Source organism: Puntigrus tetrazona, chromosome 4, assembly GCF_018831695.1.
Source record: "Puntigrus tetrazona isolate hp1 chromosome 4, ASM1883169v1, whole genome shotgun sequence".
Classification (NCBI taxonomy): domain Eukaryota; kingdom Metazoa; phylum Chordata; class Actinopteri; order Cypriniformes; family Cyprinidae; genus Puntigrus; species Puntigrus tetrazona.
The window spans coordinates 17,625,557-17,643,169 of record NC_056702.1 but is presented as its reverse complement, the minus strand read 5'-3'; the positions used below and the strand labels follow the sequence as shown (position 1 = coordinate 17,643,169).

The window sequence follows — 17,613 nt, the reverse complement described above, 5'->3', positions numbered from 1 at the left end:
TTAACATAATTTTACTATAAAATTACATTAAATGTCTGGTTAGATTTTAATTTGACAAATTTTATCGGGGTTTTTTTCCAAGATTTTACAGTAAAAAAAAATCCCATGTATTTTTTAAAGTGTATCTGGACATCTCTTATAAGCCACTGATACAAATGCTGGTTTGTAAAACCACTAGAAGGTTCATTTTGCAGAGGAAGACACTTTGACCATTCCTTTGTCTGTAAACAATCTGGGGACATTGTTTCCTGCACGGTAAAGTGTTACAGCACTTCAGTCACTAATAGGACTGGACCGTCTCTGGAGGTAAGGAGGTTGGCGGTGTAATGGTAACCTCCCTTGTTTTTCCAGCACGCTGAGATAGAATGTCCCAGAGAAGCTGCCAGTGGGATATGGGTGGATCCAAAGGATAAAAGTGGGAAAGGGAGGGTGTCTTTTGTTGTGTAACAGTAAGCCGTATGACACAGGACATCTCTAAGTAAACAATGCACTAAGGCCTTGTGTATGAGTGATGGACAATATCAGGCCTTGGGTCAATTCATGGATGTTTACAGTGGTTACACAATTTCTTAAGGACAGTGGCTAAACATTTACGGTTATGGCAACTTTATTTTTTTTCCATTATGCTACTGCTTTGTGACACATGAATCAGTGAAATGTTCGGCATGCGTACAAAAGGCGAATATTGACCAAAAAAAGTGGTTTACCTGTGCAGGTAAGAAAGATGCAGTTAAGCATTTCTTAAGTACGTATTTCTTTCTACGCTCGCATGCTCGTTAAATCTCTTTTTGGTTGCTGTTGGTAGGGAAATGTGAACTGATGCATTATGGGTCTTAAAAAGTGTTGGTTTTTCATGCGGGGGTTTAATTGAAAGGGTTAGAGTTTGAGTCTCCAATCACCACATGTTTCCTGTCCTGGTCATTTCTGCTGGGACTCGTAGCACCTAAAACACTTCCCCCTCTGAGCAGGGGATCAGGAAAAAGAGAGCACTTCCTATCTTTTGGACTAACAGCGGGTATGGAAAAGCCCTTAAAGGGTCCTCTTTGTGTTGGTAATTTATTATGCTACCACATGTTCATGTAATATTACAATATGCTAAACTCTATTTAGACATTTCTTTGATATTAAAATACTTTCTTCTATCACAAGAAAGCTATAAGCCATTAGGCCCATTACATTAGTTAGAAATTTTAGATGCGGAGGTGTGTTTGAAATCACATGCATGCATGCATCTTATTAAATGAAATCGGCGCTAACAGATTGAAGTATTTGCTTCTTTTAATCGCGATGATTTTGGTTCACATTTAATAAAAACCCACCAATTCATCTCAACAAATTAGAATACGTCACAAGACCAATAGTGAATTGTTGGGATTCTGGAAAGTATGTTCATTTACTGTACATGTACTCAATACTTAGAGAGGCTCCTTTTGCTTAATTTACTTCCTCAATTCGGCGTGTCTTGGGGGTGATCGGTTCGTGGCATTGCTGAGGTGTTATGGAAACCCAGTTTTCTTTGACCGTGGCCTTCAGCTCAACTGTGTTTTTTGTTCATTTGTTTCTCATTATTAGTGTGACAACACCCCATAGGTGAGTTTGCTGGCCAGTCATGTTCACCAACCCCATGATCACCTACAGTGTTACAGCACTCCGTGAACAGCCAGCTTTTTTGGCAACGAATGTTTGTAGCTTACCTTTTTTGTGAAGGGTGTCAGATCAGCAGTCTTCCCCATGATTGTGTAGCCTAGCGAACCAAACTGAGAGACCATTTTGAAGGCTTAGGAAACGTTTGCAGGTGTTTTGAGCTGATTAGCTGATTGGCATATCACCATATTCTAATCTGTTAAGATAGTGACTTTGGATAAGTGAGGCAAAATCATCCCAATGAAGAGAATCAAAGGTTAATACTATTTCAGTCTAAGTGCATTGAATTTATTTAATACGAGTTTCACAATTTGATTTGAATGAACTTATTATCCCATGGCATAATTTATTGTAGTGCTACATTTGGTTGGATAAATGCTTATGCATGGGATTTACTTCAACTCCTCTGCAGTGGCCTCACAGTAAATTGTCCATCAAATGTCCATCAAATGAGTTGTCTGGAGACGTTTTTATGTACTTATTCGTGAAAACTGTGACTTGAGATATACTACTCATGTCACATACCGTTTTAAGCCTATGGACATAAGCGTATTCAAACACAAGACTTGTTTGTTTGAGCTGAATTTTGTGTTTGGGTGAAATAAATATTAATCCAAAGCCAATAGAAGATAGGTCAAGAGATCTGTAAACCAATTTGAAGTAACCTAACTAATGTAATTTGGTGACAGAAAAGACACAGAAATACCCATTTCAACTTTTTATCTCTTTGTAGGTTTGAAGTTCTGACCTGACTCTGTGTAATTTAAAAATATATCTTTTTTTGTCTCTTTATCGTTATTTTTAAGCATGATACAGTAATTACATTCACATCCCAGTGGGCCTGGACAAGGTGTGCCAGTTCCTGCTCTGTCATCAGAACTAGGTATTGGAAAGAAAACACATGGAAACAGAATTACAGCCAACCAGACAATAGAATGGGAAAGCATTATGATCAACACAATCGAACCGCAGCGCCGCTTCCAAACATATAAAAGCACAATTATACCTGGCATGTTTATGAGCACGTGTGGGTTTGGTCTGAACGGTCATCCAAACAAACAAACTGCATTTAAAGAAAGTCGTTGAAGAGGATTAAGAGAAACTTTTAACACGTCTAACTTTCTTCTGAACGTCACAACATATATCAATATATTCAATGATCAATTTACTAATATTAGACTACAATCGAGTCAAGTCTGTGAAAGACATAGTATGCTTTGTAGAGAAGCAGTTAACAAACATGCACGTTCAATGTTTAATATTAGTTGCTTATTCTAAATGACCCAAACCTAAAACTTTTTCTACATTATAGAGTTAATCAGCATTTGAAACTGTCATTAGTAGCGTATCTTTAATGAAGCCCATTTCCACCTCAGCGACTAAAAGGTCATTTTGACTTTTAAGTATCAAAATTATATCAAATAAACATACGCAGCAAAAATGATCATGCTATTTAGTTGATTTATTTAGTGCGATTATTAGAAATGATTCCACGACCACACGTGAAAAGAGATGTTTTAGAAATTGGGTCAGTGTTTGGGGAACGCAAAGGAGAAGATGCGAGAAGCTCATTAAGAAACGGGTGGAGAAACGGCGTGGATGGATGAGCGGGGGATAAAAGGATGGAAAGAGAAGAAGAGTGACAATAAGCGTGTCAGAAGGGAGCCTAATGAGGGTTCAGCAATGGACAGTGAGGAAGAGTTGGGAGGGGGCAGGAAACACTGCACACATCCTCAGATAGGAAACCTGGCTTTTCTATGAGGCATCCTGGAGTCAAATACTTTAGAGACTTTAGTTTACTGTCTTTCACACACAAGCTTTTATTGACTGAACGCATGCGGTATAGTTAATGGCTCAAGTGGGGAATGTGGTTTCCTTGCATTGGCAGACAAACTGTACAAGCAAACAGGCAAACGCACACTGTCTAGTCTGGTTATTGTGTTACTTCCCGTTATAAATCAAAATCCCATTAATGGTAAAAGATAATGAGTGAAATATTAACTCCAAAAACACTTTGAAATTCACTCAAGGCAGAGTGCTGTAGGTAATCTGATAGAGACCTGTACTGCACGGCTGTGAGCGTGATTTTAATTGCACACAACAGTTTGTACATAAATAAAAATAAAATTGCGTATTTACAAAAAGTCAAGTGTAGAACTATCTTCCATTACAAAGTTGTGCCCCTGGCCCACTCGTGTCATACAGTATTTCTACACTGTAGCACTTTCTTCTAGTTTAACAGCATACGTCCTAACATATTAGTAAGAGTATGAACATTTTTGTAAAATGTGATACAATTTTTCCCCACTCTTTCCTATATGCGTGCATACTATAATGAGTTATTGCAAAACGTCCTCAAACCTGGTTAATGAACCAACTGAATTCATTTCTGTGAGTACTGACGATTATATTTTGTCTGCTGCCCTCTTGTGTTCATATACAGATGTGCAAATGATGGTTTTGAAGGTACATTTTAAAGACGTCTACAATGACGGTATGTATGAAGATTTTAACAAATAGATTAGAAACATATGGTGCCATATAATTTTTTTATTATTATTTACTCGTTTGTATGATCTACAAGCCAGAGAAAGGTCGTTTTAATTAAACATTCATATTCATGGAAACTAATAGCTGCAGATTTTTGAAAGATTTTGTATATAGAGAGGCATACAGAAATGTTTTTCCTTTGTGGCTTTTATATGGCACTTAATACCTTACCGTGGAGGTGTGGCGTCTATCAGATCCCTGGACGAGTGGAACCTAAAATATCCGGTATTTGTTTCCTTTGGTATCTTAAATAGAGCGGACCACAGTATGCTGCTGCTGCTCCTGCGATGCTCGCCCCTATAGCAATAGTTGATACTATATGGTTTTTGTTAGCGCTGTGTTTTCTAATAGCCCTTTGTCTCCAGAAATATTCTCTGAAACTGCCGCGCAGCCTCGAATACGTGTTTCAGGATTTAATCCGATATGGAAAAACTAAAGATCACATCAAGCGCTCAAACTGGCAGCTCGTTTTTGACATATCAAAGAGGTGATTGGGGATTAAGTGTAGTCTTACGTGGCTCTGTATTTTACCCAGACGTCATGGTTTGAGCATGTCAAGGCGATAATGCAGGAAACATTTTCTGTGATGTTGTCTTTAGGTGTTTCTATCATTTCTATGCGGTGTCGGTCGTGTGGAACGGGCTCCTCCTACTATTGTCCTTGCGCTGTGTCGTCATGAACGAGCCTCTACCTGATTGGTTAATTGACGCTCTTTGCTTTTTGACTGGCAGACCAAGAGCTGCTTGGAATGGTACTTAAATGTTTTTATTCTCACACACACACACACACACACACACACACACACACACACACACACACACACACACACACACAGAGTAATGTTTTTCCTGCTTTAATGTGTTGCAATGTACTTTCTATTTACCATACAAAGAATATTCACATGCTTACTTTCACATGTGTGCTTTTCAGAGTTACATCTCTCCGTTCTGCTTTTACAAGTGCTACTATGGGTCCATTCCCTTAGACGGCTATTGGAGTGCTTGTTTGTCAGCGTATTTTCTAATGGTGTGATCCATGCGGTCCAGTATGCTTTTGGTTTGTGCTACTATGTCCTACTTGGACTAACTGTCCTGTGTATAAATTCGTCTTTGCCACGTTCAGGTGAGTACAGTTCCTAATCCTTTCTTTATATATATATTTTTTGTACTAAAATGCACCTCCAAACTGAAAACTCAAAGTCTTAATTTTTGTTAATGTAACTAAAAATATTTAAGTATTTATCAGTGTCAATGTAGCTGGACATTTTCCTGAATCTTATATGTGTATTTGTGCCTGCAATACCAGGGTCTCTTGTTAATCAGCTCACATGGCATCATGTAATCGGGATTCTGCTTTTCATCTGGGCATCACTCGTCCAAAACCAGTCCCTCTCTCTGCTGGCCAAAATGAGGACCGACAGCTCAGGTAGAAAGTTTAGGAAAAAAAGCTTAAAGTAATTTTAAGTAGAAATACAAAAGTGTTGTTTTCTTCTTATAACTGTATAATTGTCAATCATAAACTATATATATAACAAATGGCTAATATTAAATTTCTGTCACCTCTATCCAATTTAGGTAAAGTAGCAACTCTGGCCCACAAGATGCCACGCGGGGGCTGGTTTGAGCTGGTCTCTTGTCCGCATTACCTGGCTGAGCTTTTGATTTACGTTGCTATGAATGTTTGTTGTGGCTGCAGTTCTTTAACCTGGTGGCTGGTCGTACTGTATGTACTCTGTAACCAAGCCCTGGCTGCACACCTCTGTCACGAATACTACAGGAGCAAGTTTGAGACTTATCCACCTAAACGCAAAGCTTTTATTCCTTTTCTCCTGTGAATTATTATTTTTTATTTTTTTTTTACATGATAAGCTCTTTTATTTGTAAATAAGTATCAAATTAATAAAGTATTAACAAAACATAGACGATATTAATGTCTTTCTTTTAAACGGTAACAGCTGACATGTTGATCATGCATGTTTACTGTGTAAGCAACAGGGCAAGGAGGGAAATACATGACCAAAACATACGGACTAATGGTGATTGACAGCAGCTGCTTGCTAAGACTTTTTAAGTCAGTTACTGTGAGATGTCAGTAGTGGTTCTCAACACATTTGAACTTCTCCAGCTTCCCCTGCATCTCCAATTTAGTGTTGTTTAAAAGGAGAATCATCTGAAGGAAAGGTTAACACGTGTAAAATATCAATGGTTAAGCAGCAGTGGTAATAAAAAATAAATCAAATTAGCCACTTACAAATTTTACGATTGTACAGGTTTATGAATTAGTTTCAGTAATCACGAGGTCAGTGTTGCACAACAGTGTATAGAAGTGTTTATGTCCCCGTCATTTTCAAATATTTTATCTTTATATGCAAGTAAGCCAGCTTCGTGTAAACTTCCAACTTCGTGTAAACAAGATAAAGCATACCCGCTATTTCCACTCAGCTTCTTATAATTACATTTTCGAATTGAAGATCCAAACTCGCGTCTGTAATCGATTCTTCTAGTTGAATCGGCGTAATCTCGTCTTTCCCTTTGCAACTCTACCTACCTTGTGGGCGTTCTTCATACGTCATTTGAAATGGCATTTCAACCAATAGTATGCCTCTATTTCAGTGACGCGTGCCTCTGCTGTACACGTCTGCCTCCCATCGGACCAATCGCGGGCAGTCTCCAACCGACAGTTTCGTGTTTGCCCTGGTATCAGCCTTTCTCACCGCGAAGATGACCACGGTGGGCTAGCCTGGTGGTAGAGACGAAACGTTAATGTATATAAATTAGCGGTTTTATTAGCTTGATTCGTAAAGTATTATCACAGCAGAAGCCGTATTAGTCAGCCCTTAAGATGCCTCTTCGGGCCGGCGAGCGGCATGGCGGTGGCAGGTCTATATGCTTCCTTGTTCTGCTTAGCGTCGTGTTGTTTTCAGCCGGAGTTACAGCAACTCAAGAAGAGAATAAAGTCATTCACGAGGAGAAGCCAGCGGAGGTTCGTATGAAACGTGTCGTATTTACTACATAATGCCTGTAAGAATGTTTATTAAAACTACATCGAGGGGTTAGAACCAGAAGGGCGTAAGTGACATTTTGGGTGAAATGGAGACGTATGTATATACTGTCAGCCACCAGTGTACAGTGTTTTTTGTTAGAAACTATTTAAATCAGTACAAAAAGTTATATCAAAGTACAGTAGATTTTTGTTTTGGCCCTCCTGTAAGGTTGGTCTGGTTCTCTCATATGTGTCAAAGAAGATTTATGCTGAAAGTAGCCAGGTAATTAGGCTAATAGCACTGAAGGGAAACTAATTTGATTACACTATTATCCCTAACAGAGGTGTCCACTTATTTGGTTGAATGCAGTTTTATAGTCAGGGATCATTCAGGGGATTCTGCTCAATAATTTACATGTTTATATTTTGGTCTCATGTTTTGATGTTAGGAGTTTGGCCACCCTTCACAAACATGAGGTGCAGGACATTTTATTTGTCAGAGACCTAGTATAGTTTAAATAATATAAGTATATAAGTTTGAAAAGTTAACTTGGTGGAACTAGGTATAGTTAGGTATAGGCTTGCTTGAAGCAGTTTAGAAAATGATGGAAAGTTCATACCATTCTTGTTCAATTCTTTACATTTCTATGTCAAACTCTTTTTCTTCAGGCAACTGTTTGGATGAATAAGCAATCGTACTCCTGCAGTAGTTGAAACTGTTGTTTTGTACCCCCATATTTTCCATAGTTTAATAGTTGCTTTATAGATAAAATGCATACATTTCTAATATTAAAATACTGAATTGTAAATTTGTATATTTCTCCATATTTTGAATAATTTAGTTGCTTGTAAAGAATTGTTACTATAAGTTGATCTGACATCTAAATCCTAATTTCTGTCCAGCTTCAGAAGGCAACCACCGGTCAAGCACCCGGCCCGGCGGTGAGTGTGGATGAACCCAATAAGGGAAACCTGGGCTTCATTCATGCCTTTGTGGCAGCCCTGTCAGTCATCATTGTCTCTGAACTGGGAGACAAGACGTTCTTCATCGCAGCCATCATGGCTATGCGCTACAATCGCCTCACTGTTTTGGCAGGCGCCATGTTGGCTCTGGGACTCATGACGTGTCTGTCAGGTAGGTCTTTCAAACGCACATTTACTTTTTAATGTGCTTCACCTCACACCTCATTTTCCACTTTTCACTTAATACCTAAGACTTTTGGTGTCGCATAGATTTTAGTGATACATAATCCATAATGGGTTTTTTTAATGTATTTTATGTACATTAAGGATGCATGATATTAGATTTTTGCCAGTATCCGATATGCTGATATTTTTCAACCCATTTTGGCTGATACAGATACAGATATATTTCCTTTTACTTAGAAAGGACGCAAAGTCTCTCCTGTACAGAAATTGTAAGTTAAATATTGTGTAATTTTGGTTAGTTTTTAACAAGAACTTATTTGTAAATAATGACTTTTTTTGAGAGTATATATCAGTGTATATATAGAAAAGTTTATTATATATCATGTTTTTGATTTTTTTTTCATTTAAGATAGAGCTTCTTAGTGTAGCAAATTAACTAACTACTAATACACTGCTTAAAGCATAATTGTTGAGAATGTGTAGTATTACTAGTTTACTAGCTATTAAAAAAAAACTTAAATTGTAATCATTCAAAAAAAAGTGCAAGTGTTCAAAAATACAGATATTTATAGTTAAATATTATTTTACAAAAACATCTAAATCATAGATAGATGGATAGATTGATTTGATGTCAATTTTGCACTTGAATGTTCAAAGCCGTCAGTTGTTGGTTTGATTTTAGTATTTAAGTCTAGAAATGGTCATAAACTTTGTAATTTTTCTAATCTACAGTACATACAGTGTTAATGAAAGTCTTGTGACATATTTAGAGGATATAATTCACAATGCAAATTTTGTGGTAAATATGCATCAGCCTAAAACAACATCATGCTGCACTGGTCTAAAAGAATTCTACGGACAGGACTTTTTCTCTGTTTACCGCCGCCTTATATAACTATTACGGTTATATTTTAGCTACCGAGTTTGTCTTTAAACGTACTTAAAATCGAATGCATCAACGGATATATCTACCATGTGTTATTTATAAAGTCCTCTGAATGCACGGATGACCTACTTTCCTGTCTGTCTTCTCATTAGTCCTGTTTGGTTATGCCACCACCATCATCCCACGGATCTACACCTACTACATATCGTCGGCGCTGTTCGCAATATTTGGTGTGAGGATGCTGAGGGAGGGACTGAGGATGAGTCCTGATGAAGGGCAAGAGGAGCTGGAGGAGGTCCAGGCAGAGATAAAGAAAAAGGATGAAGAGGTAAATGGCTTTGTTACAAGTGTGTTTGTTCACAGATGAAGTATCGCACCTTACGTGTAGTTGATTGATTCCCTCTTCTCTCGTAGCTTCAGCGCTATAAGCTAGCCAACGGCGCACCTGACGTGGAAGCAGGGACAGCAGCAACATTACCTCAGAGAAGATGTCACAGTGTGATTTCACCAATATTCATTCAGGCACTTACCCTCACCTTCCTGGCAGAGTGGGGCGACCGCTCTCAGCTTGCCACTATTGTGCTGGCTGCAAGAGAGGTATATGCACACGGCATCCAACCGTTACACTTTTATTCTCATTTTAAAATTGCTTATATGGATGAGGTTTTATTTATTTTCTACTTGCTTAAGAATTTTACATTTTATAAGTAATTAACCTTTTACTGAAAAAACTTTCTCACTTTCCTAAGACCCAAGAAAGACTGTTTTTTTTTTTTTTTTTTTTTTAGAGATATATATTTTTTATTTCTAATTGATTTTACCCACGAAACTGTATTTTGCATTTTGTAACAAATTGATAACCTATTTCATTTATAATTATACAACATAATTCTGAATAAGTTTCTAAACTTAATTATAAGTAGGTAAATTGTGACAGTTTTTACCATTTTATTTAAATGGATGAGATCTGTTCTATTTAGAATTAATTTTACAATAAATTTCTTGCGGCGTTTTAACATTGAACGTTCTTAATGCTCATGAATAAATTATATTTTGTAAGTAATTACGTTTAAGTTTCTTTTCCCACTTAGTACCATTTTAAATATTTCTAAAACTTATAAAAATGTATTACTCAAACTGCTTTAAATTGCATATTTTGATATCATATACATATTCCAGTTCTCTGTGTAGCTCAATATTAGCAGCAAGCAGCTATTTGTTGTGCTGTTAACCGAATGAGCGGCTGGGTGTGTGCTGCAGGATCCTTTTGGAGTAGCAGTTGGGGGAACATTGGGACACTGTCTGTGCACAGGCCTGGCTGTTATCGGCGGAAGGATGGTGGCTCAGAAGATCTCAGTAAGAACCGGTAAGACTGAGTCATTTAGTACGGTACATCATGTTCTGGTCATACATAAGCACTGACTGATCCAGATTTATTTGCTGATACTTCCTATTCCTATCTCTACAGTAACGATCATCGGTGGAATCGTTTTCCTCGCCTTTGCGTTCTCTGCCCTCTTTATCAAGCCTGATTCTGGATTCTGATGAACTGACTCTTGGTTTCATTTTGTAAATATACAACCCAGAACAAGTGGAACAGAGACTGCGCAAAGACTGCGGATGGCTTGTTTCTATGTTTGTGTGACTGAATCAGTGAAAAACGATTTACTGCTCATGTCCTGATGAGCATTTGTTTTTGTTTATTTGATTTATCTTTGTTTTTTGTCTTTCTTTGCTTTCTTCCAGACGCCGTTCTGTTTTTAGGTGATCATTATATATCTCCCCTTTATGCCTCCTAGAAGTTTACTTGAACTTGCCAGATGTTCGCCTGGCACATAGTAACGTTTTAAATAGCAAATCACGTTTTACTTCTGTTTGAGCAGTGTGCCATTAGCAAATACCGGCCTGGCTCCGGTCTTAAATCAAGTTCCACCTTACTTGACTACAACGGCTCTAAAACTAAAACCAGATCACTCACCCACTGCACAGCGCTAAATCTACTCGCGTCTCAGGAGTATTTCGTTAAGAGTCTAAACTGCCTGTTGATGGTTTGTCCTTATTTCATGCCGTATTACCAAAGGCTTTAAATGTTGTAAGAGATCACACGATCACATGTGGCCTTTAAACCCAGTCACAGTATTTACTGGTCATCATTGTGCGCTCATAAATGCGTCTGTGCTTCTGCGTCACACAGCATACAACCTTGTGTTTGGAAGAATAGAATTTCTTAAGTCTGCCCTTTCCTTCTGAATGATTTTTATTTATTCTAATACGGAGCACAGATATTGATATTTTGTCTGGGTTGATTGGTTTCATTGAGAAGAATTTTTTTTTTTTTTTACATATTTAGGGAGACTTTGTCAATATTTGACAGGGACTAACTTCGGAGAGTGTGCTGATTGAACTATTGTAGAAGAACTGCAAAAATGTTATACTTGTAAATATTGAATAAAAAGGTCAGTCTCACTCGGTCAGATGTGGGGGGGTTTTTCACCGTGCCGAAAGAGCATGAAATCAGGGAGCGGATGCAGTAACCTTACGCTGTTAAGAAGCACATTTTCCAAAGAAAATGCAAAAAATCTAAAGCGACTGGCGATAAAAAGACACTTCAGTTTTCCTCGGGACTACATTTTTTTTCCCCCAATAATTTTAATCAGCTAGTTTCAAGGTAAATGTTTTGCAGCTATCAAGCTGATCAAGTTAAGATGCTATGCTCTTAAGGTGCTACAGGTGTAGTTGAATACATCTTCCAAATTCTGTCTTCCTTTTGAATGAAAGACCAATAGCTTCATATTTTGAAATCTAACCCAACTCAAACGTGTGCTCGTGCTATATATAAGTGCATACCGCTCGTCATTGACATAACAAAAAGTTAATATTGAGTAACTTACTTTTTAACAAGATGCTAGTTTTTCCGGTTTTCCCAAACGAAAATAGTTCCAAAGGAAGGCACTATTTGGATTTGGTGATCGTCTCCTAGCAACAAATGAACAAACTGGTTAAGTGAATGATTAATTGACTCGGCTTTAAAAATCCCTTATACCAAACCACAAATCTGATTTATTAAGCTTTTTTTTTTTTTTTGTGGAAAACATTCACAACGAAAAGTATAGTAATAAAAAGTCACAACAATATGTATGTATATATATATATATATATTTATATATATATTTTTAAATAATTTTATTTTCAAAATTGAATAAGGGGAGTAAACGGCACTGTTTGTTTAAAAAGGTTCCATTATTTCTTTGTTAAATGTAAGAATGGCCTGGCTCACAAAATGAACCCAATACAGCACACTTTTTTCTGATATTACAGATTTATTTTTTATTTTTTAGGAAAACAGAGCTATGCTCTAGCAGCCCCTGGTGGAGCATTACAATTTGACGAAACCTAGCAAATGGTGAAAGCTTAAACCTAATTATAGGTATAATTAAATAATTAGCTATTTTTTTTCCTCCATATTAACGTGTACTGATCAGATAAATTTCATGAGCCAAACACAAGTGCTCTGCAAAGAACATCACACATACAAAGATTAAATGATAGCAAGAGAACACTGATAGACATTCAGAACTTCTAGTGCGTACATCAGAACTACAGAACATTTAACATGGTTCACCACCCCCTTTTCCACTGGGCGCTTTTAATATTTAAAAAAAAACAAAAAAATTTCAACAGGATTTTGCCATGTTCTCCCATCTTTTCTCAGAGCTCTTTGGGTTAAAACCCCAGTTGACGTGGAGTTGCATCGAGCACCACAGACAATTCAGAGGTACATATAGAGAGCAACCATTTTGTATCGTCCTGTTTGTGTGTGTGTGTGTGTGTGTGAACGCAGAAGAATGTGTTATTGAAGAGGTCACTATCACAAGATCAAGTGAGGAAGAGAAAGGAGGGGCGAGATTGATGAGGGTTTATTATTATTATTATTCTGAACCAACCTGAGGAAGCTGTAGTATTTCTGTTACCTTGGGGCTGACGTGATACAAATCAGTGCAGAAAACAGAAAAACAACCCCTTGTACTCTAAAACATCATCACGCGTCAACATCTGACATCTGATGCCGGTTCCAGAGGATGCACTATGCATCAGAAGGTCATTTTCGACCCAGCCTGAATTTGTATAGGTGTCCTATACTTTTTAAGCAAAATTTCTTTAAAAAAAAAACAACAAAAAAAAAAATGTATTACCTTCAAGTACCCCAAAACATAAGCAGGAGTCTGTAGCAAACATCAAAGACCTCTCTTACTCGGGCATAAACCTTAAAACAACCACTTCCTAATCCAACTGCATCGAAGGGAGAAAGTTCAACCGGTCCTCCAGTGTGTCACAGTTTGTTTAAATCCTTCATTTGAGGTTACGATATGGGAGTGAGCTTAATTTTCTGTTCCCTTTCCTAGCAAAAGGTGTACAACAGCCGTTTTATACATCAACTATAGTCTATCTGCATAAATTCTCTGTTCCGACCTTGCCGTAGAAAAATATGAACATCTAATTTTCAATATATTCCTCTTTAAAATATTCTTTAAATGTTACTATAAAGCTACGTGACAGTTTTACATTCAATCCATAATCTCGCCTTGCTCATTCTAGCCGTGCCGTTATAAAAGTTCTGCGGTACTGAAATGTGCAACCATCCTTTACTTTTACACGACCACACAAACCGACACATTAACGACCGTCATATACCACAGGAGCGTCTCGAAGGGTAGAAGAACAACAGGATGAGTCGGATTACATTAACATACTGCATTATCGTAGATCGCACGAGTATCCTGCTATTGAGTGGGTACTGCAACATGAACTGTGATTGGACCAGCACTCCGGGTGGTTGGCTTTAACATCCCGCACAAACCAAACATTCAGACTGGCACTTTCATATATATATGTATATATATAGTGAGGTCTGATATTGAATATATTGGAATGAACTACACCCGTCTACTTGCACTAACCTGAAGAGGCAATATTGCTCAATGCGCTAACTTCTGGTGAGTAGAATAATAATTAAAAACAATTAATAACACGGCCTTGTCAAACAAGACCAACACAAACAATACAAAAACCATTTTCCATAAGTGCTACCTGTTGATAAAAGTGACTTTAAGCTTTTACAATAAAAAAATTAAATTAAATAAAAATAGTGTTTAAGATTTCTTCATAAGCATCCATCACATAGAGGAAAAACATATATATATTTTTTTATTATTTTGAACATTCATGATGGTTAACTAATAACGACGTCTCATCGGGCAACTTTTTGGGCAAGCTTTAAATTTAGCAACTGCTGTCTTGTCAAGAGTGAGCATACATTTTAAGCTCCCGAAGACACGCTTTTAATATCGAATTAATCGACTGCAGTAATTGTAGCCCTACAGAGGCCAATGAACAGAATTAGATTGTCGACATCAGGGTTGTTTTCTGTGCTTTGGACAAAGAGCTAAAAGTTTCTAGTGACTGTCAGCGTTACAGAGGTACTAGTGAACCGATACATTCCTGCTTTTCCAGAGCTGAGTGGAAGAAGGTTTGCAAAGTCAAGTCGCTATCATTGAAATGTCATCACTTGTCAACGAGAGGAGACCCGAGAAAGGCAAGTGAAAGTATTCCTGCATTAAAGCTGTGCAAATATGTGAATTTGTTATGTCTAGATGATAAACAGGTTTGGTTGTGTAAAATATTTCCGGTTTGTCAAACCTATTTAATGAATCATGCCTAAAACACTGTATAACAGTGCAAACAACCATGTAAACCATTGTAAAACTAGAGGAAGCTATGGCTTAGCCTTAAGCTAGTTTACCTATATCCTTTAGGATCGTACACACTATGCGATTATATTTTTCCTCATCATAACCCTGCAGTTTTTAAGCATCAGTTCCAGTTCGGCAGAGTATGTAGCTATCATCGGCCGCTGCCAGCCGCAATGATTCTGCGCTAAACAGTCGAAGCGCCATTCCCTACATTTTTTTTTTTTTTTTTATTTGCCTAAAATCGCATGATATACTAAACGTGAAGCCTTCTCTTTAAACTATTTACAAATGTAGAACATCTCTCTGAAATATATCTATATTTTAGCAATTACTAAGGTAATAACACGATGCAAAAGATTGCCTGTTCCGAAGGGAGTTTTAAACCAACTGTGACACGATCTGTGGATCCAGCATTGGCAGACACACACACACACACACACACATGCATGCGCACACATACGAACACATGTGCGCAAGCACTTACACACACACACACACACTCACCCCCATCCCACTGGAAAAAGGAAGTCTGTGAAGAGATCAGCCATTATGTGTATTAAGTTTTGCTTTTTTCCTCTGAATATTAGAAAAAAAAAGTATATTCAAAGCTACAAATAACAGACTAGGCTTTTCGTCTCATGCATCATATAAAATATTAGTTTCTCTTTCCTTTTGTCCATATATTTACACATTATTTTACAGGTGAACTGTACAATAAAAGTTGAATCCACGTGACATTCTTAAAAATATTTTCTGACCCATAATTACTTGCGACAAGTAAAATGAGGAGGAAAGAGGAAGAAAAGGAGAGGCCAAGAGAAAGACGTCGTTTGTCCTGCGCGACTTCTTCCCGAGTCTTGAAGCCCTCGCTGCGGCTCGTTCTGCATAAATTAAAACCTGTGAAAGAGGGACGACGGCACACACTGGGCATACGAGACAAAGGGGATGCGGTTATTGTGGTGAGCACAGTTTGCGGAAAACCAGACGCCGCTGTTTCCTCGCCAGCCAGCAGAAAGTTCGCAGCTCGTGGTCGGACCTCTCCCAGAATTCAGTGCAAGCAGCCGTTGATCAACTACCTATAGGTCGGAGACGGGCACGGGGTGAAAACGCCACACCCGTTTAGGTCTGGCCCTTCACCTATAAGCAGTGGAAGGGTATCTGAGAGGGTACAGTACAAAATACTGCTGTTTTGAGCTCCGAACATCCCCCCTCAGGAGCCCCTCAGCCTGCAGGACTGCTCAGTGGAGGCAGGGTTGTGTCCCTGACGTGCGGTCAGCTACTGAGGCGGCGCTTTGGACCGGTCCGTCATGCTGTCTGAGCGATGAGCTGCCAGTTGCTGCTGCAGCTGCTGCTGCTGCTGTTGATGCTGATGCTGCAGCTGCTGTTGTTGCTGTTGATGTTGCTGCTGCAGCTGTTGCTGCTGCTGTTGTTGCTGCTGCTGAAGCTGCTGCTGCTGCTGTTGCAGTTGCTGCTGCTGCTGCTGCTGCAGTTGTTGCTGCTGCTGCTGCGTGGCGGCCGCAAAGGTGCCTTGCTGCTGCAGGGGAAACGCCGCTTGAAGGATCAGCTGGGCTGATTGGTTGCCGTGTAAAAGCCTAGGGGCCTGTGGGAGGAAGAATCAAACGTTATTATATGTGACCCTCGACCACAAAACCGGTCTTAGGTCGCTGGGGTATATCTGTAGCAATAGCCAGACAATAATAGTTTGCTTTTATGCCAAAAAATCATTAGGATATTGAGTAAAGATCACAAGGCGATACATTCGACCATATACGCTAGCATTTGCGCACAAAAAGGAAGCATACTTTAGATAGACTTAAACCTAAACTTTTGAATGGTAGTACGTATTATATATATTTTCCAAAATGTTTAACATTTAATTTAACCAATCATGGAACTATAAATAACTGAAAATATACAGTGCAAATATGAATTGCACAGATATAGATTTTTTCCAAATAAAGAAACAGCTGTCAAACGTCAAATGCCATTTTTAGTAATAAATGGCCCTTGTTTCATTCAACTCCTAAGCTTCAGATCAAGATGCACTATAAAAGTTTTGAACGGAACGTCTATGCTGGATTCCAGATCTTCTAATAGCATTGTGTGCGGAAGAGACAGAGGTTTGGTCACAAAAAAGAAAGAAAAAGCCACCCTTATCCATACATTTTCTATTCAAGTCAGTATGAAAAAGAAATGGTGAGAATCATGTGGTACCTGTAGGAATTGTGTTTGCTGCTGGGCAAGCTGAGCCTGGGCCTGTCCTTGTTGTTGGGCTGTTCCTGTAGCTGTCTGTGACTGTGTCTGAGCCTGCTGCTCCGGCGTCTGCGCAGACGGCTGCTGGGTGATGCTGATCGTTTGAGGCTGGCCCTGCTGAGGGGCAAACGCAGTCACCACCTGCCCCATGAACATGGTGGTAGGCACCATAACTGCGCCACATGCCATTGGGCCGGTTACTAGCTTAGTGAGGAGCTGCGGGGCGGCAGGGAACCTGTGGGAGGCAGGACAACAGGTTATTAGTTTCTGTTGGGATCGGTTGAACAGTGACATGGTCAAGAGTCCCCAGGTATTTTCGAAAAATGTTTTATTGTTCATTTATAAATAATTTTCCATAGCTATAGGAGCTGTATATACAAAAAGGAAATGGGGAGACTA

At 38.6% G+C, this 17,613-nt stretch overlaps 3 protein-coding genes across 5 annotated transcripts in view; 2 read left to right on the top strand and 1 right to left on the bottom strand.

Moving 5' to 3' along the window:
* Nucleotides 1-4,427: 4,427 nt before the first annotated feature.
* Nucleotides 4,428-6,147, top strand: srd5a3 (steroid 5 alpha-reductase 3). The gene is made up of 5 exons (XM_043236812.1): nt 4,428-4,681; nt 4,794-4,945; nt 5,125-5,316; nt 5,500-5,619; nt 5,769-6,147. Exons 1-5 carry the CDS (start codon nt 4,482-4,484, stop codon nt 6,026-6,028), a joined length of 924 nt encoding a protein of 307 aa, XP_043092747.1. The 5' UTR covers nt 4,428-4,481; the 3' UTR covers nt 6,029-6,147.
* Nucleotides 6,148-6,880: 733 nt separating this feature from the next.
* tmem165 (transmembrane protein 165) lies at nt 6,881-11,677 on the top strand. Its single transcript, XM_043236813.1, has 6 exons — nt 6,881-7,176; nt 8,080-8,311; nt 9,364-9,539; nt 9,626-9,808; nt 10,472-10,577; nt 10,680-11,677. The coding sequence occupies exons 1-6, from the start codon at nt 7,036-7,038 to the stop codon at nt 10,754-10,756; spliced, it is 915 nt and encodes a 304-aa protein (XP_043092748.1). The 5' UTR covers nt 6,881-7,035; the 3' UTR covers nt 10,757-11,677.
* A 670-nt stretch (nt 11,678-12,347) lies between these two features.
* The window catches only part of clocka (clock circadian regulator a), a 48,753-nt gene continuing 43,487 nt past the window's right edge, over nt 12,348-17,613 (bottom strand). For all 3 annotated transcript variants that reach the window (XM_043236808.1, XM_043236810.1, XM_043236809.1), the window contains 2 exons: nt 17,176-17,449; nt 12,348-16,561 (listed from right to left, as the gene is read on the bottom strand). In XM_043236808.1, the coding sequence (XP_043092743.1) occupies nt 16,238-16,561; nt 17,176-17,449 (598 nt within the window). In that variant the 3' untranslated portion in view covers nt 12,348-16,237. The remainder of the gene's footprint in view (nt 16,562-17,175; nt 17,450-17,613) is intronic.

Coding starts and splice junctions, on each gene's coding strand:
- srd5a3 (XM_043236812.1), top strand. CDS start 4,482: ATGCTCGCCCCTATAGCAATAGTTGATACTATATGGTTTTTGTTAGCG. Junction 4,682..4,793: donor GTTTTTGACATATCAAAGAG/GTGATTGGGGAT, acceptor TGTTGTCTTTAG/GTGTTTCTATCATTTCTATG. Junction 4,946..5,124: donor ACCAAGAGCTGCTTGGAATG/GTACTTAAATGT, acceptor TGTGCTTTTCAG/AGTTACATCTCTCCGTTCTG.
- tmem165 (XM_043236813.1), top strand. CDS start 7,036: ATGCCTCTTCGGGCCGGCGAGCGGCATGGCGGTGGCAGGTCTATATGC. Junction 9,540..9,625: donor TAAAGAAAAAGGATGAAGAG/GTAAATGGCTTT, acceptor CTTCTCTCGTAG/CTTCAGCGCTATAAGCTAGC. Junction 10,578..10,679: donor GAAGATCTCAGTAAGAACCG/GTAAGACTGAGT, acceptor CTATCTCTACAG/TAACGATCATCGGTGGAATC.